General features: G+C 33.4%; 2 protein-coding genes across 3 annotated transcripts; both read right to left on the reverse strand.

Annotated features, from left to right (window-relative positions):
* Positions 1-1,548: 1,548 nt before the first annotated feature.
* Positions 1,549-4,280, reverse strand: LOC108459981 (probable mitochondrial-processing peptidase subunit beta, mitochondrial). The gene is made up of 9 exons (XM_017759369.2): positions 3,631-4,280; positions 3,337-3,501; positions 3,082-3,219; positions 2,840-2,991; positions 2,612-2,720; positions 2,376-2,474; positions 2,215-2,280; positions 1,914-2,021; positions 1,549-1,805 (listed from the first exon to the last, which is right to left on the reverse strand). The coding sequence occupies exons 1-9, from the start codon at positions 4,264-4,266 to the stop codon at positions 1,719-1,721; spliced, it is 1,560 nt and encodes a 519-aa protein (XP_017614858.1). The 5' UTR covers positions 4,267-4,280; the 3' UTR covers positions 1,549-1,718.
* Positions 4,281-4,404: 124 nt separating this feature from the next.
* LOC108459995 (microtubule-destabilizing protein 60-like) lies at positions 4,405-6,876 on the reverse strand. 2 transcript variants are annotated; one of them, XM_053026850.1, is made up of 7 exons: positions 6,082-6,876; positions 5,954-5,987; positions 5,434-5,523; positions 5,211-5,330; positions 4,979-5,137; positions 4,790-4,884; positions 4,405-4,713 (listed from the first exon to the last, which is right to left on the reverse strand). In XM_053026850.1, exons 1-7 carry the CDS (start codon positions 6,738-6,740, stop codon positions 4,635-4,637), a joined length of 1,236 nt encoding a protein of 411 aa, XP_052882810.1. In that variant the 5' UTR covers positions 6,741-6,876; the 3' UTR covers positions 4,405-4,634. The 2 variants fall into 2 exon arrangements, with proteins under 2 accessions (XP_052882810.1, XP_017614870.1); XM_017759381.2 differs by having other exon boundaries at positions 5,954-5,999.
* Positions 6,877-23,401: the final 16,525 nt, after the last annotated feature.

Raw genomic sequence — 23,401 nt, forward strand, 5'->3', positions numbered from 1 at the left:
TTGAATATCACATATTCAAATTTAACCGACGTGTGACCAAAATTATTCTAGGGTCGAGTAGTCTACTCGATTCAATCTACCAAGAAGAAGTTTTTGTTTATAGGATAGCTTGAATATAAAAAATATATTTTTTTAAATATTTCAATTAAATTTAATTATAAAATAAATATTATAAAACTATATAATTTATTAATTTATTATTTTTAAATAATAATATGAGCTTTTCGGACAGATTAATTTGGACTAAAGTTTGGAATTTTTATTTTAAAATTGAGCTTTAAACCAGTCCATGAACACCTCTAAGCATGAAAGATTAATTTCAAAAGTTCAAAGAGTATAGGGACTGAAAATTAATTAAACTTTTAAATATATCTAACTATACTATTATTTAAACTCCTAATTAAAATGGTATCACGAGTTAACTAAAAACAACTAAATTAGAAAATAATTAAAAGCTCATTATTTTTACAAAATAATAAATATTAATATGAGTATTTTCTTATATAAAATATTACTATGGTAAAATTTGAACTTGGACACTATAATCTTTAAATGTTCAACTTAATTATTTTGATCAAAATCTTATTTGATTTTTATATAATATTTTTATAAATATATTTTTTACATAATTTTTTTCATCCACGTGAATTTGTCATAATCTAAAAATATTAATATTATTATATTAAAATATTAATAATTAATTAAACTATGTTGTCCTCCATTTAACATATGATAATAAAATAGCGATAAATGACTTACTTCACTCCACCCACTTGAATTGATTTAGCAAAATTAATAATTAATAATTTAAGAAAATGAGGATATTGAATAAATTTATTAAGAAATATAATTATAAAGATGTAATTAAAGTGAAATTAAATTTATAAATTTTTAGATCAAGAGTTCAAACATCTAAATGTATAAAGTAGTGGGGTACAAATAAGTAGTTTTACGAAAATAAGATAAGAAATATGAATTTTTTTTTGCTAAATTCTAGGAATGATTATGAAAGGAATTATATTTTCTACCGTGGATGTAATAATATTTGGATATTTTTGTTAGTCTAGCCATTTATAAAAGATTTGATATAGGTCTAATGCTTGTTATTATAATCTTTTATATGAATTACTATATAGTAAAAGTTTATATTAATATTCTTGAAAGAAAGCATATAAAATTTTAGAAATTATTTATATGGATTAATTTGATTTAAACATATGTATTTTTAAAACGATTACAATCAAAATATTCCTCCAAAAATTCTCCTCTCATGACTTTCAAAAATAATGATTAAATTCTTAACAAATATGTTCAAATGATCATTTGAAAAGTCAATATTCAAAATTAAAATACGTATAATATTTTATATCATGTGATGTTATGACTAGCAATAAATACGTGTTATATTATTTTTCCTTAACCAAGATTTTATTTCACTGAATTTTACTGATAAAGTATGCGTACTCTTTTTTATTTCTTTTTCTTTTTTAGCTAAGAAAAAAATGCCATTTAGAGGTAAGATCCAAATATACAAATGCAACCCAAACATTATCAACATCAAAAATTTCTTGTAATTTTCAACAAAAACGCTGAAACATGTTTTTATTAAATAACAATAAAGCTAAAGGATCCTAAAAATTGAATAAAAAAAATGCCAACCTTTGGTTTCGATTGCCCACGAAAGATGCTGTACCATTATCAAACTAAAGCAAGATAATCTAATATCGGTTCCAGTAGGTGCGGCGTCTGAACCAGTTGTAGTCTGGCAAATCTTGGACTGGGCCAATCGCAGCAATCACCATATCCTGCAAAACCCAACATAAACGGCATTAGATCATTTATACCCTGCAATTTCAGTATTTCATCCCATTCAAATTCATTAGCTTGAGCCAAGGTTCAGTTGCAGTTCCTACCCTATCATAGAAAAATCGGTTTGCAACTCGTTTAATGGCGGCTGGATCAACAGCATCGATCCTAGCAAATAATTCAGCATACGGGATTCTCCGGCCGTATGTAAGTAGCTGCAAGAAAGAAAGATTAACGCAGAAAAAGTAACTAAAATGAGGAATAAATGACAGTATATGTTTATTTCTTGCCACAAAAGCTAAAGCATAGCCACTAGCCCTGCAACATGGTCAGCATGAGGAAATCGCTTGATAAAAGACTTATGCAGGCAGCAATGGAATCAAAAGCACTTCATGTGTGGAAATGAACCTGGCATCCGATATCTTCGGCTACGGGACTAGTTCCATCTGTATGAAGCATCAAGGATGACTTTAACTGCAAAAAGTTAAAAGTAACTAAGCATATTAGGCAAAATAGATTGACGAGTTATTTATCAAACATGAAGAAAAGATGACAGTAACCGTTGCTACCTGATTACGAGCACGAATCACATCAGCTTCTGAAACTCGATAAACTAACTTGGTTATTGCAGACATAATAGCATAAGCTAAATCCCCCAAACAATCGGGCTGAAAAAAGAACATAAAGCTTAGTACTCCATCATCATGAAGGCAACCATTTTTGGTATAAAAGTAAAACAGTTTAGTTAAACGAACGTATGCCGGGGAGGCAGAGGTAATTAAAGAAAGGAAGTAGCAAACCTCACCTTGGCAACAGCGTATACACCAAAAAGACCAGTATCTTTATAGTTGGTGTTGAAAGCCATCATGCTTTCTGCAATTTCATTAATGCTAACTTTTTGTGCCAGCTCGGAGCTGTTTAAAGGATTTTTCAAACTAATCAACACATCGTTGCTACAGAAGAGTCTCGTTCCGAGACTGCCAAAGCAGTGTTCAGTTTAAAAAAGTGATTCGATGTGAGGAAAAAAGCTCACCCCATGTGCTTTCCACCCCCAGCAAATTTGCTCCATGACCCCAGCATCACCTGCATTACCATTAGCGCAATGGAATCCGGATCTGTCCATGCTGTTGCCTCAAAAGCAACCGCGAATTGCGCTAGAGGAACATAGTCGTTAACAATTCTAACCTGGTTTTTTCCAAAGAAAAAACCTTTGAGAGCATAAGACATTGAATGAAAAAGGAAGTTTGAAACTTATTAGAGAAATTACACCCCTACATCTGAACCAGTAAAACTGGCCGGTTCTTTCGCAACTAGCTGAGTAGCAGTGGTTGAATCTGATGATAATTTGGTAAACAACTTCTTTGCTTGGTCAACAATTTCTTCATGCTTAACAGCTCCAGATGCAGCAATGACCTGCAAAAATTTACCGAACAACACACATTTATAAGAACCTACAATGGTATGCTAGGAAACCAATGGAATCAAAACCATGTTCATTGGTTTTAACGACTCGACCATATCACCGCATACCATTCGAGGAGCAGTGTAGTGTGTCTGAATATAGTCGAGCAGATGGTCTTTGGTGATCTTCTTAATATTATCAACAGGTCCGTGAATATTTCTACCAAGAGGAGTGTATTGGAAAGCAGTTGAATGCAAGTGGTCAAAAACAGCTTCCTGTGTTTGACCCTCCACCTACAATATTTCCCAACATAATTGCGTTGTTTCTGAATAAAATCAACATAGAACAAGGTACAAGATCATTTAGCAAAACCCATTAGAGTTTATTGAAACCCCCCATAAAGTTTAAAACTTTAGAACTACCTCCTGCATCCGCATTTCCCTTAGTATCGCATCCCTTTGTCTACTAATACTACGTTCTTCAAACTTGGAATTCTGCAAAATATCAGCCAATATATCCAAGGCTTTAAGGACATCACTACCCATAACTTTGGCGTAATAAGCGGTTTGTTCCCTCGAAGTATAAGCATTCAAGTGGCCTCCCATATTCTCAATCTCTTCTTCCAATGCCCCCTCCGACCTCTTCTCCGTCCCTTTCAATATCATATGCTCCAAGAAATGGGCCGTCCCATTCGTCTCCTCCGACTCGAACCTCGACCCTGCATCGATCCACACCCCAACCGTCGCTGTTCGACAATGCAAACTCGATTCCGTGGCCACGCGGAGGCCGTTGGACAACGTTGTAATTCTGGTTTCCGGCGAAGATAGGATGTGGGTGTGGGAAGTTTGGGTCGGGTGAGGGGATCCATATTTGAGGAAACGGGAATCGGGGTGTTCAAGTTTTCGGAGCCTTGAGTTGACGCAATGGGATAACCGGTCGTAGATCATGGCAGTCGGTGGAGGAGGGGCTGCGGTGGAGTGGGACGATCGAGCGACGGTTAAAGAAGAGGAAGGCTTGCGGGACCGACGAGCTAGAGAGAGTAGCTGTTTGATCGCCATTTTTGAATATTGTATTCGAAATTTTTCGAGGTTTGTAGTGGAATTTGGAGAGTGAAGAAGTAAGAAGTAGATTGTTTATGAGGAGAAGTGAGCTTAAAAATCCCTGTAACGACGCCTACGAATGGTGAAATAGATTAATTCTTGCTCAACTACTTTGACGATTTAAACTCAAAAAATCGATGACATTATTACCACAATGATCGTCATAACATCGTTACGTCCACGATTTTTTTAGAGAACAAAATTGTAGAATGAGACCTTCATTCATGCCTTTAATTCTTCCAAAAAAAATGCAGCTAAATTGGTTGCTAATATACAAATCTTTAAGAAAAATGGGAGAATATAGTCTCTTGCTTCATGTCAGTCCATTATATACAGAACTTTGTCTTCTTATGTTGTGGCATATGGAACTTTGGCTCTCTTGCCATTGTTGGATTCTTTGAGGACCTTCCAAAACAAAGCCCCTCGTCAATATAATTCGAATATGAGTATGGAGATATTCATATGAATTTTTAACCTTTACCTTGTAGGAAGGAAAGGTCTGTCAAAGACAGGCATAGGCTGTGCTTTTGGAACGAGCTCTTTTCTCAACTTCTTTATCTCTTCTTCTTCTGCCATCTGCATGATCAAAAGGATCGATGTTACAGTCCCTGCTAAATAATGATATCACCTTAAGAAATCATGCATGCATTTTTCTGATAATTTTCCTTACCTTGTCCCGCCTCTCCCTTTCCATTTTATAGTGTTTTATTAGAATCATCTTCTCAGCTACTTGAAGATCGAACTCTGAACGCTCCGACGCTCGAATTTCAGAGTGGAGTCTCGGGTCTACTGATCTTGTATTCTCTTTGACATGAGGTTTTATCAACACCTGCATCAATGCAAAATTGAGAGGGTGTTTCTAGTTTGGGATTTAAGGTCTAACTCTTTTAAGGACTAAAAACCTCAGGTTCATCTGTTGTCCATGGGAGGCCTTGAGCAATTGGGATCCTTTGTTTCTCTTCTTCCACCATCATTTCTTGGATCTTCTTCATGAATTCGCCTTCCTTCATTTTCCCTCTTTGCTGTAATGTTAACCAACAATCCAAAATTGTAACATACCAAACCAATATGAATAATATACCTGGTCTAGATTGATTAACAGAGATTCAAGTTAAAAGATGAAACCTCAGTTCTTAGCTTGAATGGTTTCTGGGAAGTTGGCTTGTCCTGCTTTTTCCCTCTCCTCCCACCAGTTGTCCCGAGAGACTCAGAGCTCTAAAACCCACACATGAATGGATACAAAAAAGTCATGAGCCACAATGCAATAAAATACCTTTATATTTGCATTTTATCATAAACTTTTTTGGATATTTATATAGGATATGATGCTCTAAGTACCCTCCAAACATATGAAAAAAATTTAAAGAATTCAAACATGTCTGTGTTGAACTCATAATCCTATCCGAAACTCACACCTGAGTAGGAGGAACTTAGAAAAGATGCCATAAAAGCAAGTAAATTAACACTTTAATCTTTGATCCTTAAGTCCTATATAGGAGAAACTTGAAAAATAGCTTGCAGGTAAGAGGTCTAAAAGATTAATTCATAAGACCTCTTGGAAACATGTTATGGGCCCAAAAACATCATTAAACATTCAACGTGGTAAGAAGAGAAAATAAATTAGCAGAAGTGAGAGGTTACTTACATTTCTTTGGCTTCTTCGACCTCCATTAGAAGCCCTGCTTGAAACACTGCCAAATAAAGTAACAATATAAAAAGAAAAAATAAATAAAACCCAAATCTAAGAACTAATCCATCAATTGCTTCACTGACCTTCCTTGGCTGCTGCTATCCGAAGAAGAAGAAGACGCTGAGAAACGCCGATCCAGACCAAGGTTCTCGGCGGTCAAAACAAATTCTGATGGCCATTTCAATGCCTTCTTCTTCTTGTTATTATCATTCTCTTCTTTTGGTTCCTTTTCATCACTCCTATCCTCTGATTCCTTCGAATTTGGTGTCGTAAGAAGCCTCTCAAAGGCCTTAACCAAATTCATAACTTTCCCAGCTTCAGGCACACTGTCCATTGCTTCTTCTTCAACTTCAACTTCAACTTCAGTTTCAGCTTTGTTCTTGAAAAAATCCTCTTGAGATGCTCTCAGATTCTCGTAAGCGACACACAGGCATTTCTTTGAATTCCCACTAGACTTCTCTTTACATTTGCAGTCAATCCCAACATTTGGATTTGAATCATCAGACCTTTCTTTCTTTAACTTCTTCTTAGCCACCACAAACTTTCTTTCCCTAAGTTTGTTTCTTGGTGAGTAAACTACCGGATCCTTGGAAGAATATTTCTGGGATTTTGAAGATTTTGTAGCAGAGATGTTTGGATTTGAATTCTCGGAAAGTTTCGAAAACTTTCGAGTTTTTGATCCAGAATTCCCTCCTGAATCTTTCACGGGAGTACCCTGTTTTGAATGCTTAGCAACCTCCATGGGTGAAGAAAAAAAAAAAAGAAATCTTCCAAAAAATTTAAAAAAAAAAAAATGGGGTTTTGGTTTAAGATTGATGAGAAAACAAGAGACAGTTCGGAGCTTTTGATGAAAGAAGGAATGAGAAGAAACACATGGAAATCACGAAGAAGAAAAGTTCCGTTAGAGGTTGATGCTCTGTATAACGGCTAGTTTTTGGTGTTGTTTTCTAAACCGTCAGATTAATTGTTCAAAAATTAAGGTTTTATTTATTCACCGTCGGATTACACGATATGCAACGTTTAATAACCGTTTAGGGCTGGGGACGACTAGACTGGATCAACAAGAAAGTTGCAATTTTCCCTTTGAGTTTTTTCTTTTCGTATTAATCTCAATGTTTTCAAATTAAACATTTAGGTTCTCCATTCGTCGGTCCAATTATTTAATCAGTTCAATTAATCTATATAGGTTCTCAAATCCAATAATTTAATATCTTTCATCAATTAATTCCTAATTCGATGGGTCCGGCCAATTAATCTGACCTGATTCAAACAATCATGATTAAACCTAAACTTGAATTTAATTTTTACCATGTAAAGGATTAAATATTGTCTTATCTAATTTGGGACTTAGAAGTACATTGAAAAAAAAATATATATATATATAAAATTACGATGCAGCCATTTTAGGTTGTCTATTTTTTTTTCTCACAAAATTAATTTGATGAATTTGAGGAAATTTGATTTTATTTTTAAAACACTAGGTTTCTATTAAGAAAATAAGAGTTGATATCAATTTTTATTTTTAGGTGTGATCAACCACTTATAAATTATTTTTAAAAAAATTCTTTTAAAAAGATAAATTTAAATTCAAGAGTCAATTATATATGAAGAAAATTATAGCAGTTGGTAATGCCCGAAATCAATACATTGTTAATTACATGTTGCCTTAAATTTTAGAAATACTGAATTTAAAATTTTTATTTAATTACTTAATTGAATTTATTTAATTGAATGAATTAATTAAAACTTAAAATTTTACTAAAATGTTATACTTTTATTGTAAAATAGAATTTTAATTCACCTTCTATCATTGTAAATAATTGGTGAAATGATATAGTAGTAATTTTGTGAATGATGTCATTAATTTTATTAACGGAAACTGTACCTAAACAAACATGAGTAGAGAATGTAAATTCACCAAAATAGAATTTAAAAAAGAAAAACCTCGAAATATCAAACATGTACCTAAACAGAATTTGAAAAAGAGAAGTTTTTGGGATAAATTTTAAAAAAGTCACTTTTATTTATCTTATATTATATTTGAGTCACTTATATTTGAAATGTTACGTTTTAGTCATTTATGTTATCATTTTGTTACGAAGTGGTCACTCTACCGTTAAACTCCATTACCTCCCTAACCGCAATCCTATGTGGTAGTCCAAATGGGTTTTAAATGCCAACTTGGATGTAATATGTGGCAGTCCAAATTAAATTTATTTAATTAAAAACTTATTTTCATTCAAGTTGGCATTTAAACCCATTTAGACTGCCATGTAGGACCGTCGTTAGAGAAGTAACGGAGTTTAACAATAGAGTGACCACTTCGTAACAAAACGATAACGTAAATGACTAAAACGTAACATTTTAAACATATGTGACTAAAATATAATCCTGAGGCAAACAAAAATGACTATTTTTTGTAGTTTATCTAAATTTTATTTTATTTATCCATATAATATATCATATAAATCAGGGAGTAGCTTCAAGCTTCCTTAAAATGGAATTTTTTATTTAAACTCTTTAAAATTTTAAAATTTTAAATTAGTAAAAGTAAAATTATACTTTAGCCCTTTAAAAATATTAAAATTTTGATTTAATCCTTTAAAAATATTAAAATTTTGATTTAATCCTTTAAAATTATAAAATTATAGACTATTAAAATGGTGAAATTATATTTTCTATTATAAAATTACAATCAAAACCACTTAAACTTTTAACTTTTATTTTATTTTTTTATTACTTTCCTTTTAATTCAAGTATTAACAAATTATGAATAAATAATAATATTATCAAACTCAATTTGAGGTTGACATAAAGTTAATTGGGATAAAATATGGTTACAAAAATCTTTTTTATTTATTATTAGGAACCAGGAACGATGCAAAGACCAAAAGTAATTTTCTTTTTCTAGAATTATGAACTCTTTATTACATGCTGTAACACCCCACACTCATACCTCACGCCGGGACGGAATACGAGGCGTTATCTAACTTGAACACATACATTCACACGTTTCCAACTCGCCAAAATTAGGTCAAATTTAAAACTTTTCCGATCTTTATCAAGAACTTCATCTTAAAGGCCTACGAGGCTCCAAACGTTCATTTAGAACCATTCGGGAATGATTCGGATCTTTCCACGAACTCTGAAAAATATTACTAGACACAGGGGCACACGTCCGTGTGGGAGGGGCAACACGCCCGTGTGACCAATTCGGCATGGTCATACTACTGGCCCGTGTGGCTCACACGACCTAAACAATACAAGGACAAACTCGTATCCTCTACCCGTGTGGAATTAATTCTAAATTCACACTTACAGGGATTTTCACACGGCCTAGCACACGCCCGTGTCCTTGGCTCGTGTCCTTCACACGACCATGACACGCCCATGTGCAAAACCTGGACATTCTATTTCTGATGTCAGCAATTCTTAAGGGTCACACGGCCAAGGTACACGCCCGTGTGCTAGGCTGTGCCCTTCACATGGCTGAGATACACGGCCGTGTCTCTGCCTGTGTGTTTACTATCATGTATACTGACTTGTAAATTTTACATGCAGGGGACACACGGCCGGATCACACGCTTATGCGGTGGGCCGTGTGTCACACACGGCCTAGACACACGCCTATATGCCTACCCGTGTGGACAAAATGAGGCTATTTACCAAGCCTCTTTGCCACCCTTACATACATAACCTGCATAAAATCACTCTATGCCAATACAAGGGTACATCACATAGCCAAAATAGCCACAATGGACAACATTTCATTTGTGCAATATACTCATCCATGAAAATATCATATTCTATTTATGAATATAAAAATGAGTATTGACCATCACTTATGGCCTTATAGAAAATTAAAGGTATTCATTCCAGGCCAACACATTTGGCTATTTCTCAATGACACGCAACATTAAATTCTAGCCCTATACATGCCATATGCAAAAATAAGAATCTTAACTATATCGAGTGTTCAGGATAATAGTGTGATCGTAGCCTTCAACATCCGATGATCCTCGAGCTATTTAGGCGACACTATAAAGAAATAGAAAAGAGAGGGAATAAGCATAAAGCTCAATAAGAAGCATGCAAATACATAGCAACAACTATACCATTCATCAACATGCTCTTAATATAAAATAGTTATAAGCATAACTTACTCATCACATCCCACTACACATCATATAATATGTTTTGAACTCACGTCTCATACATACCGAATAGGTACCTATATCATTCATAACACGGTTATACTTTTCTCTTAATTTTAAACCATAACTCTCACTGTTAAACCATTTAGAATATTATCGAATATTTAATAAGCTTCAAAATGGGATAGGATGCCGATGCCATGTCCTGGACATGGTCTTACACTAGCTTAACTCGTAACCGATGCATGTCCCAGACATGTCTTACACTGGCTTACATCTTAACGCTGATGCATGTCCCAGACGTGTCTTACATTAGCTCTCGTCTCACTGCCGATACCATGTGCTAGACATGGTCTTACACTAGCTTAACTCGTAATGTGGCTGATGCATGTCCTAGACATGTCTTACACTAGCTTACAATAGTTCATACGTCATGGCATGAATATCCGATTTATTTCTCATGGTTCAAATGGGAATTCCACTATCTTAATTATCATCATGCCTTCTCATTTCCACAATCAAGTAATTCATGCTAAATTAACTTATCGCATATAATGACAATGTAGTTGTAATATTTGCATACAACTTACCTCGGTTACAAAATATGGTGTCTAAACGATTTAATCAATTTGCTTGGCCTTCTCTCGTCTAAGTTTGAATTTGGTATTTCTTGATCTATAATAACAAAAATTCACAAATTTAATCACTTTATCGATCTAGGCACCCAATAATCTATACTTGTGCAAAATGACCATTTTGCCCCTAAACTTTTGTAAAATAACTATTTTACCCCTAGGTCCGAAAATTAATTTTTATCGAATTTCTTCCTATCAAAAGCTTATCCAAACCATTTTTACTCTTATAACAATCCAAAATTTCCACTATCTTGCACATTTATCATCAAACTTTCAACTTATGCAAAATAGTCCCTACTAGGATTTTCATGAGAAATCCTTTCACAAAAGTTATTTATTACATATCTAATACTCATATTCTTCCATAAAATTTTAGATAACTACACATGTGCTTTCATGGAAAAACCCTAAACTCTCCACCATTTTGCAGAATAGTCCCCTTAATAGAAAACTTATGCTTCAAGGGTTCCAAAAATATAAAAATCATCAACAAAAATTATGCAAATCACTTACTTGCAAGAGGAATAAGTTGCTGAAATTTTTTAAGCTCAAAACACCTGGCTGAAAAACTGGTGGGAGAAGGAAGAATGAAAGAAAAAAAAAAGATGATAGCTAGGCTTAGGCGTTATTTTATTACACATTATGTCATTCATTTACCTAATGTTGACTTTTCAATATTTTTATCTCCCATGGCCGGCCAAGCTAAGATATAAGGTCTTTTTGCCCTTTAAAGACTCCAAATTAAGATTCATAATAATTTAACACCTTTAGCTATCAATTTAAGACTTTTGCACTTTATGCGATTTAGTCCTTTTTTTTGCAATTGGGCTTATAAACGTCAAAATTGACCCATCAAATTTTTCATACACTACTAATAACATGCTATGACTCCGAAATAATAATTAAATAACTTTTTTAAATTTGGATTTGTGGTCCCGAGACCACTATTTCGGCTAGCCCCAAAAATCAGGCTGTTACACATGTTTAGGCTTTAATTATCATCATCAAAAACTTATCAATCCAAATTTTTGGATATCACCATTCATCGCTTTAGTTATCTCCATTAAAGACTTATCATGATTGTGTTTTTGGATGTCACTAGAACTAATGACTATTGGAAGAGTAGGAGGATTTGAGTAAAAATATAAGCTTAAAAAATGGACTTAAGCAAAAAAATAAGGTCCGTTTAGAAAATAGGTTGAGCCTTGGGTGAGGAGAAGCCACGGTTAAATTTCAAGATGATTCAACGGTGGTGGCTCGGTTTGGCGTTGGAGAGCAGCAACAGAGAAGCGATGGCCAGAGGCTTTAAAAATAAAAAATAAAGTAAAAAAGAAGAGAAGAAGAAGCGAGAGAAAGAAAGGAAAGGTGGATCGTGTAACACCCCTAACCCGTATCCATCGTAGGAATAGGGTTTCAGGACATTACCGAATAATCGTAATCTAATCATTCATTTCAAACATTTCAAATAATAAAATGATACATCATTAACATGCATAGAGTCCATTATTAAGCCTTTGAGAGTTTGAAAATGTAGCACCCCAAACCCGGCCCAGAAGTGATGGCCAGATCCGGCATGCCACATCAAAAACGTAAAAAAAAAAATTCCATTCTAAGTCCAGAAAATCGTACTTGATGTTCAAAAGATTAATTTATTAAAGGTTAAAGTGAATGGAAGTCATGCACCGGTAGGAAACCGGAAAAGAGGTGGTGAGTCCATCTGATCGCTATACCAAGCTCCTTCGGGTCCAATCCTAGACATGCATACCGCCATTGCCACATTTTAACGTCATGGATATTTCTAGGAAACCGATTTGATTAAGTCATTTTAGGAAAAGTGATTAATTTTGGAAAATACTTTCATTCGGAAGCTTTGCTTGTTGTCTTGTTATTTTGAAATCAACTGTTGTTTTTGAAAACGCGCCTAAAGCTATCCAATTTCAACAGTTAAAATAAGTATTACCTATCTTAGTAATACATAAAAAAACCATCAAAATAAATAAGCGGCCTTATTACATTTAAAACCCAAAACTTCAAACGTAAATAAAAGGATGTCCAGTTCACGGAAGAAAATCAAACTTTCGAATGGGTGGCCACTCAATTCCCTCACGACTCCAAGCCCACTATGGTTGGGGATTACTGCGTGGATGAAAATAAAAGGGTGAGTTTGGGAAACTCGGTGTGTAAAATAACCCAACCATAGCCTATATCAGCTCAAACCACAGAAATAGAATAAGTTGGTGTTAGCCCGAATGAATTCAAAATAAAGCCCATAGGCCCATAACAGAACAGAACAGATATTACATGTTTATGCAGAAACCCAACCATATCCAACCGTATACACCCCGTACCAACCTTACACCGTGTGGGGAGACAACTCGACCCATCGAACCGCTACACACCACGTAATTTGCAGCATGGCTGCGAGAATGAATAATGTGATGAGTCACCAGATCTGAATAATCGTGGCGAGCCACCGAATCAGATATATGTGGCGAGCCACCGGATCGATATTTGTGGCATAGCCACCGTAACGCTTCCTCCATAATATAACCCATGTCCCCATGCAACAGATATATAATCATGGCATACATCATACGTAATCGATCGTCATGCTTTTGGTCAAAATTAACCCTACGGGTATAACGGTAATTTTGCACCTAGGGTATAATAAATAATTTTCCATACATAGGGTATTATAGTAATTCAGCTACTTTCGGGTTTTCATGCATATCCTAACTATTTACGTACTATCGAACACTTACGCAAGATACTTACGAATTGGGCCGTTGGCCCATGAACCCGATCTTTGGCCCATTAAGCCCAAATTATCAAAATATATGAAATCGCGCGTACTGCAGTTTATTACTTTAGATTACCAAATATACAAACCCAACTATCTTACGAGCATTCGCACACTCGAAAATTCCTAAAATACTGACTTTTTGGCATTTCGGCTTTTCGGCTTTTGCCAATTTTGTCTATGAGAGGGTGTCAGTTACACACCTGTTTGCGACGATATGCTGACGAGATCCACACACGAACGGCCTACAATTGGATTACTAACACGTTAATCTAACTATTCAAATACGAACTATGTATTAACCCCTTACAATATTCGGCCAATCACACCTACAGATTATAGTAAGCTTATAAGAAATCAATAAGCAACTCATTAACAATTTTTTTGTCAATGTTTACCACATAATCAAAATTTCACTGCAAGCTATCTTCCTGAGCAACAGTCACTAAATCATTTATAACTGGAGGTACGAAGCTCCAAATCAAGTGCCGTTAATTTTCCCTGAAAATAGACTCATATATCTTCTATTCATAAAATTTTCAGAATTTTTGGTATGGCCAATCAATACCAGATTTTTCTTAAAGTTTCTCATGTTTCACTGTTTGACTAATCTGACCACTCTTCATAACGAATCAAATTTCTCATTGTACAGAATTCAAAATATGTTCTTGTTTATTTCATTAGAAACTAGACTCAATAAGCTTTAATGACATAATTTATTCAGCTTCTAATTCATCTCCCACAATTTATGGTGATTTTCCAAAGTCACGTTACTGCTGCTGTCCCAAGTAGATTTATTACCAAATCACTCTTTCACACATACCTTGCATGCATGTTATTTAAACATGTATATCACCAATCAATCATAACATATCTATGATTTTACTTAAGTATAATCTCCATTTCATCATTTTAAAGCACAACATGTTAGCTGATTTTTCCCTTTAACATCTAAGGCACATGCATGCTCATTTGTTTGGCTCAACTTCACCTATCTTCCATTTTTCATCAAAAGAACATGAAACAACAACCATTTCCTTCATTTTAATTCATGACTAAATGCTCACAACACAACTAAAAATCAAAATATACTTCATGAGTTAAGGTAGAATCAAGAAGAACTCATGAACCTCAAAATAGAAGCAAGGTACCAAGAACTTACCTTCAATTTTCCTCCTCCTAATGACCAAATACTCAAGAGTTTTCTCCTCTCCTTTCTCTTCTCTAACTTTCAGCTATGATGAACAAAGATGGACAAAACTTTGTTCTTTTCACCCCTTTTTCTTTTAATAAAACTTCATATTTCATCCATTTAATTCTTTAATACAAATGACATGAAATTCTTATCATGAAACATTTACCTAACCCATTATCATGAAACATTTACCTAACCCATTATCATGGAACATTTACCTAACCTATTATCATTGAACATTTACCTAACCTATTATCAATTTGTATCAATTTGTACCATAAATTATGGATATCAAGTGTACATTTTGTCTACAACAACATGATGGCTGGCCACTTCATGTAAAATGGGAGGTTTGTCATGCAAATCCTCCTATTTTGCACTCCTATTTATTTGGCCACTTCAATTTAGCCTATAGCATTTTCAAACTTTTTCACATAGGTCCTATTTCATAATTTCACCCCCTTTTTCTTATGGAACAAAAATTAACTAAAATTGTCGGGTTCTATCTTAAGTTTGGGCTTTCTAGAGGCCCACTAACATAATTAAACCTATGCCAACATTCACAGAATTCCCGAAAATTGGGGCGTTATAGAAAACACTTTAGAAACGTTTTGAGACTAACTTGGGAACATTTGATTTTTTTTGGAAAAAGTTAGAAAATTTTTAACTATAGGTTCACACGGCCAAGTCACACACCTGTGTGTCTGGTCGTGTGGGCATTCGAAGTAGGGACACACGACTATGTCCCAGCCCATGTCTATGCTTGTGTAACTCTCTAACTTGGGTCACACAGCCAAGCCACACGTCCGTGTGCCAGGCCGTGTACCCTTTGAAATGGCCTCACACGCTCGTGTGCTAGCCGTGTGTCTCACATGGCCAAGTCACACGCCCATGTGTCTAGTCATATGGACCTAAAATGTGCATTAAACAATCAATTTACCATTTCCTAGATGCTCGAGCATTAAACAACTTAAAAACCATTCGTTTAACCTGTTCAAAACACAATCAAACACATTCAAATCGTGCTAAAACAATCATCCTAGGTGCCTAACCAATGTAGCCTCATTGGTACCTCATTTATGTTATCAAATCATATTATCAATGTAACACTCTCAACCCATATCCATTGCCGGAACAGGGTTACAGAGTATTATCAAGAATTTCTGAATAAGTACAGTTAAATCGAGTTAAACTTACTATTTATAATTAAAAACATTCAAATCATCCATTAAGTGGACCCTCGAGACCCAATATGAATTTTAGAAACAAATTGGAACTCATTCGGAGACTCAGAGAATTTTTTGCGGAACTATAAAATTTTTCATACATTCAGGGCACACACGCCCGTGTGGCCTAGGGACACGCCCGTGTGGGTAGGCCATCTGGTTACACACACCCGTGTACTGACCCCTCGCAACTCTCTGTCTTGTATATCATGAACAAATTGATATCACACGGCCAAGTCACACGTCCATGTGCTAGGCCAAGTGGTGAATTTAATTTTCGCATTTAAGGTGCAGACTTCACACGACCTGGGCACATGCCCATATCCTAAGACCGTGTCCTCCACATGGCTGAGACACACGGCCGTGTCTCTGTCCGTATGGTCAATTCAAAGCTAAAATTCAAGATGCAGGGGACACACGGCCACAACACATGCCCATGGGGCAAGCTGTGTGTCACACACGGCCTAGACACACGCCCGTGTGGAAAAAATTAGGCCATTTTAAGACCACATTTCTCACACTATTTATAATCAATCCTGAAAACAACCTACCAACACAAAAATATGTCCAAACCAAGCAACCAAATCAACCAAAAACACAAGGTTTTCATCTACTTTATGATATAATACTTCTTTACTTAAGTTTACCAAAATAACTCCATTCATTACCTTACCAAGTTCAACTTCTAAACATAAGTATTCAAACATCAACATATTAATATTACCAAATCACATCTTTCAAACTTTACCCTATACATGCCATATAAACCATAAGATGTTTTCAGAATCTACCAATAGAACTCTGGATAGTGTCCTGATGCGATAATTCGATCCACCGATATCTCGTAAATCTACAGAAATAATTAACACACACAGTAAGCTTAACAAAGCTTAGTAAGTTCATTGGCCCAAAACATAAATCTTACCAAAATACCATAGCAATTCAATAAACAAGTATTATACACATATCTCCTGTCATCCATAATTTCACACGATGAATTCATTTAGTTAAGCTCAATACCCAAATATCAATTCATAATTCAACACTTCGCCTCATCTTTCACTTACCCATACATGTCAAATTAAGGGACGGCTTACGGATTTGAGTACGTCTGTAATACCTCGAAAATTTTTACAGCAAGATATTATCCTTGATATAGTAAAATAAGAAAATAAAGTGATAAAAAGGGAAATTTTGAGTTATGTCAATATTGGGAAGTATATTATGATATATTAATTCAAAAAAGGACTAAATTGTAAAAAAGAGAAAAGTTTTGTTGTACAAGAGTAAATACCCAAAATTTGAGGGGTTAAAGTGTAAATATGAAAAAGTTGAAGGACCAATAGTGTAAATATTTTAAGAGTGGAATGATCTAGAAACTAAGGAAAATGGATGAACTAGGACCAAATTGAATAGGTGAAGAACTATGAGGGATTAAATTGTAATTTTACCAAATTAAATGATAACTCAATGATAGAATTTTAAAAGATAATAAAGGGAAAAATGGTCAATTGGAAGATAGAGAAATCTAGAAAGTAATAATGATGCTAGAGATATTTGATATTTTATAATTATTTAATTAGATAAATATTATTTTATCAATATTTTAATAAGATATTTTATTATTATTTTATTAGTATATAAAGAAAGAAAGATGAGGAATTCTCATCCATCTTTCCCATGCAAAACCAACGTGAGAAGAAGAAGAAGAAAAGAAGTTTTCATTTTTTACAATTTGGTCCTTTTACCAAAAATTCACCATTTTCACCCAAAAATCAAAAGAATTTCCATAGCTACCAAGAGAGAAAAATGTTAAGGAAACTATGGGAAGTTAGAATATCAAGTTGGATTCAAGAAATGGAAGCTGAAGAAGAGAAAAAATCAAGATGAAAATTGAAATCAATAGAACAAGGTAAGAACATCATGATTTCAATATATTTTTAAGTTTGATATTATTGAAAAAGCATGGGATTAATGTTAATGTAGAGTTTCCTTACATATGGTCCTATGTTCTTGATATGTTAGTGAAGAGAAAATAAGAGAAAGTGATGAGAAATAGTGTAGAAAAAGAAAATAAACGTGTAATAAACCTGGTAATTAATATCTTGCACTAAAACAGTTTTGGACAGTAACAGTAGTCTAACTTTCAAAAATCACCAAAAATTTTAGAAATCTAATTATAGGATGAATGAAATATGAAATTAAAACTTACTGAGTCTAGTTTCTTATAGAAAAAATTATGTAAGCAATTGAATTATAAATCATGAGATATAATAAATTTTGTGAGACAAGGTCAGAATGATTTTGGGCTTTGGAATATCATAAAAAATTTGAGAAAAATAATTATGGGCTTAAATTTATATTTTTAGAATCTTGAATGAGTCTATTTTCAATAGAAATAAACGGGAACATCATTTGAATTCTGTACGAAGAGATAATTAATTTTTAGTAAAGAAGGGTCAGAACTGTCAGACTGCAGAATAGGTGTAACTTTAAAGAATAAAATGCACTTATTGGATAAACCAAAAATTATCAAAATTTTATAGTAAGAATATATATGAGTCTAGTTTTAGGGAAAATTATTGGATCTTAATTTGGAGTTCTATATCTCCAGATATAAATAATTTAGTGACTATGACACAGGTGGACAGCTTGAATATTCATAAAAGTAAATAATAAAAATTATAGATAATGTTACTTACAAGTGTGTTATATACATTAAGGATGTGGAATGGAGAGGAGGAGGAGGAAAATATATATGAATATTCAGCTAGCATGGCTAATTTGCATGTTTTAGGCTTAGGGACTAAACTGAATAAAAGTAAAACTTCAAGGGGTAATTTTGTAAAAATGTCAAAAAATGACCAAATTGAAGGGAATGAATTGTTTTATTATTTAAATTAATAAATTGAATGAAATTATCAATTTAAGATCGAGTGAAAATTGGAAAAATGGTAAATTACCAGAATCCCCCGGAATCTTGATATTTCTGTAACTTCGCCAGGTAAGTTCGTGTAACTTGAATTATATTCTTAAATGCTTGAAATGTATGTTATTGATGTGAATATGATTTGAATGTTCATTGTATGAAAATTGACGAAACATTGATATATTTAATAAAAATGGAAAGAAATCCCGGTTGAATGAAAGGAAAATTCGATGGATCTTTGAAAATGAATTGATGGTAAAAAAGGATCTAGCCCGGACGGGTGATCCTATCCTGATATAGCCCTCCCGAAGAATATGTGTAAAATGGATTTAGCCCGGACGGGTAATCCAAATTAGGGTCTGAATTTAGCCTGGACTGGTAATTCAGATCCAAGCTCATTAGAGTAATTGTGGTTGCAGGGGATTTAACTTGGACTGATAATCCCGACAATACTCTATGAGTTTATATTACAAGGGATTTAGCCTGGACTGATAATCCTGCTGTAAGGATGAGGTTCGCGGGAGTGTGATCTCTGAAATGAAATGTGTAAGACCATGGTTGAAAGATACCATGGCAACATGATATGAAATGTGTAAGACCATGGTTGAAAGATACCATGGCAACGTGACATGAAAAGAATAAGACCATGGTTGAAAGATACCATAGAAACATGACAGAAAATGAGTAAGACTATAGTTGAAAGACACTATGGCATCATGTCAAAGATAAATTAGACCGTGGATGGGAGACACTATGACATCTGTTGAACAATTGATATTCAGGTAATATGTATCAGATGACGAATGGTTATATAAAATGGTTGTGTGAAATGTTTACAAGAACTGGTCATATGGAAATATATGTACAAAATAGTTGTATGAAATAATAATGAAGATAGATAAACGAAATAAGTATAAGTACATGGAATATAATTTATGTTAAGTTTGATATAAACTATTACCTAATAAATATACATAAAATATATAGAAATGATGGAGTATGAAATATTGATATAATGAAATGAATGATATATACTTATGAAGAAACGGTAAGAGAATGATATGTTTCATGACATGTACATATATGATTATCTTTGATATATTGATACAAGAAAATTATGCAGGTAAAGACAATTATTAAACTCAAGTGTGACATGTCGAGAAAATAAGTATATCAATGTTGAATTTATATGAAATATGTACTAGTATACTAACAATGTTGCTGTTTGATGCTTATACAAGTGCCAAGCTATTGATTGAATGGTAATATATTTATTTATATGATGCATTGAATCGGTAAGTATTTAATTAAAATTTTTTAGGTGATCTGTAATGCTCTGAAACCCTGTTTCGACGACGGATATGGGTTAAAGGTGTTACAACATCGTTTGCTCTGTACCACGATTCACAACTCAGTATGGTTAATACCATACCTACGTTTCATAGCTCAGTATGGACAATACCATACCTACGTTTCATAACTTGGTATGAGAAATACCATAACTACGTATTATAGCTCGGTATGGATAATACCATACATATGTTTCATAGCTCAGTATGGACAATATCATACCTACGTTTCACAACTCAGTATGGGAAATATCATACCTACGTATTATAGCTCGGTATGGATAATACTATACCTACGTGACATAGCTCAGTATGGACAATACTATACCTATGTGTCATAACTTTGCCATGGATTAACCATGGTCTTATCCGTCAATTCATCACTTGTCACTAAACATACGTACTCAATCCTGCGTATCCCTTAATTTTGAACTTTCAATTCGATTTTTAAATTATTTTAATTTCATAATTCAATAGCAATATATGAAGTAATACATTATATCATTCTCACATTAACAATTAATCACAAAAGTGTAGCCATATGAACTTACCTGGTTAACTTGCAGAAGCTATAGAAATTCAGGGACTATTCAGCAACTTTTCTTTTTCCTCGTTTTATTCTCAGATTCTTGATATGAAGCAAAATTATGAAAAACCAGCTTAAGAGCTCTCTCCCATGGCGTTTTGGCGGTCCATTTTGAAGAAAGGGTCTAGATTTCTCTTTTAATTAGATTTTTATCTATTAATCTTTTCTAAAATTCCAATTTTGTCTTTGTTTCTTAAATTTCCAGATTTTTCTCTGCCCATGCTGCCCAAAATATCTCCCTTAGGCTATTGTGCTCTTTAAGTCCTTTTTTGTTTGATAATTAAGTTATTTAATCCTTCTAGCAACTTTTACACCATTTTTAATTTAGTCATTTTTATTTAATTTACAACCCAAACATTAAAATTTTCTAACAAAATTTAATATTAACTCAATAACACTCTATAAATATTTCTAAAAATATTATGGCTCGGTTTATGAATTCGAGGTCTCAATACCTCATTTTTTGCCAAATTTTTCTAATAAATTCTTTGCAATCACAAAATTCACTAATTCAAAAATATTTCTAAAATTCACACTTGACTCATCAATTTCAAATAATAGATTTTTAATTCACTTGTCAGATTTTAGTGGTCTCGAACCACAATTTCTGACACCACTGAAAAGCAAACTATTACAACTCTCCCCCCTTTAGGAAATTTCGTCCTTGAAATTTCTCACCTAGTCGAATCAAGTCTTTCTATTTTCTTCTTAATGATATACCACATATAAATCCATCATAACTCATTTTGATTCAAAATTCGTATCAGAAGTCACATTAGAACTTGATATTATATGAAATTTAGCTAAACGACCACGACATCCTCATGTCACAACTTTATCATTAGCAGTACAATTATCAAAAAATTCCCAGAAATCTTCTATCGAACCATAATCAAGATATCCAGATTATCAAACTTTAACCAATGCTTCTAACATGTCTGCATCTAAAATCTTTTAACTGATATCTATTCCCCTTTTCTTGGAACATATACAGCAATATCATTTTAGACAAATGCGATAACTTCAACACTCAGAACGATTTTATCCCATAATAACATTTCCCGATTAAAGCTGAACTGATAGATATACTTCTATATCATGTCTACCAGAATATGTATCCCTTACTCTGATGGTAAGTCAATTGAACACACAAAATTTATTCTCAAACCTGATGAGAAACTCAAATGCGTATAACTCAATTAACCTTTTAAATAAATAACCCACTCCGATTAGAATAATTGAGTCAATTTTATCTATTAGATGATAACTTTTCAGAATAATCCATTTTTCTTGTTGTCAAGACAATCCAGGTATACCATATATCATATTTCTCTTAGAATACCAACTAAAAATTGCCACAAACTGCATTAACTCAAACGAAATATAACATCCCGTTATTAACTTGTTGACACTAACCAAGATTACCCAAAAAGTGAAAACCAATATACTAGTTTAAACTTACTCTTCCTCCATCTACACTTTTACTGATATTAATCCTTTCACGAAAGTTAGAATAAAATTACACCGAGTTCATTTCAATTATAACCATTGAAGCTTTGAACTATACCAAAGTCACAACAATCAAACAGACTAAAACCATTGTGCTATAATAAAACCAATGTTTGAACCGTATAGATTAAACAATATCTCATCCTCAATAGTGCTCTCCAAAGTAGGAGAGTAAAACCAAAAGTAATTCCAATAACAATCAATACAGTAATACAATTTCTATAATCTGAGATATATATCACCAAACTCTCATGATCGAACCAGGATTTATAACAATAATATATATATTCCATCTCCAACCCATAAATATCTTTTATTAATGAACCATGTTTGATAGATATGATAAACCATAAGAATGACAAGAAAACTGTGATAATGATATCCAAGATGTGAAGCTATACTGAATTTCCGAGAATAAAAACCACATTAAATGATAAAAGATCGATGATATCTCAGAGAAAATCCAGAAAAAGAATATCACTCAGACACACTAGAAACAGATGTGATAAAAACAATGTAAATTACATATAAGTAATTCAGAACATCACCTAGTAAAAGTAGAAAATAGCTTCATATGAGTCTGATCATTAAGTCTTCACATAATAGATTATAAAGCCAAAGAAAAATAGAGCAACGTTGATCATGAATCAATCGGACTAACAATACTTCCATCTAACATTAAGATTAACCTGACTTTCTATATGATAAGATTCACATTTGAAAATAAACAGCTGTGCATACTTCTGAGGATAAAAGAACATATAGAATACCCAGAAGAGATCGCTATAAGATACCCGACTATAACAGTTGCATTTAGATATTTTTGCAATTTCAACACTATTCCACTGACTACTAAAGTCATCATTAATCTCACATTATCCCAATCACTAAAGAAATCAATTCAGAAGAAATTTCGGTTAACCCATTCTTTAAATACCATACCTGAATAAATTGATTACTCGTAAATAACTTCTTCCTTAATAGCGACATTATATATATCCCAATTTATCTTCAAAAAAA

This window comes from Gossypium arboreum, chromosome 4 (genome assembly GCF_025698485.1).
Source record: "Gossypium arboreum isolate Shixiya-1 chromosome 4, ASM2569848v2, whole genome shotgun sequence".
Classification (NCBI taxonomy): domain Eukaryota; kingdom Viridiplantae; phylum Streptophyta; class Magnoliopsida; order Malvales; family Malvaceae; genus Gossypium; species Gossypium arboreum.

Coding starts and splice junctions, on each gene's coding strand:
- LOC108459981 (XM_017759369.2), bottom strand. CDS start 4,266: ATGGCGATCAAACAGCTACTCTCTCTAGCTCGTCGGTCCCGCAAGCCT. Junction 3,220..3,336: donor ACTACACTGCTCCTCGAATG/GTATGCGGTGAT, acceptor AAATTTTTGCAG/GTCATTGCTGCATCTGGAGC. Junction 2,022..2,214: donor CCGAAGATATCGGATGCCAG/GTTCATTTCCAC, acceptor TCTTTCTTGCAG/CTACTTACATACGGCCGGAG.
- LOC108459995 (XM_017759381.2), bottom strand. CDS start 6,740: ATGGAGGTTGCTAAGCATTCAAAACAGGGTACTCCCGTGAAAGATTCA. Junction 5,331..5,433: donor CATTCAAGCTAAGAACTGAG/GTTTCATCTTTT, acceptor TTAACATTACAG/CAAAGAGGGAAAATGAAGGA. Junction 4,885..4,978: donor AAAGGGAGAGGCGGGACAAG/GTAAGGAAAATT, acceptor TTGATCATGCAG/ATGGCAGAAGAAGAAGAGAT.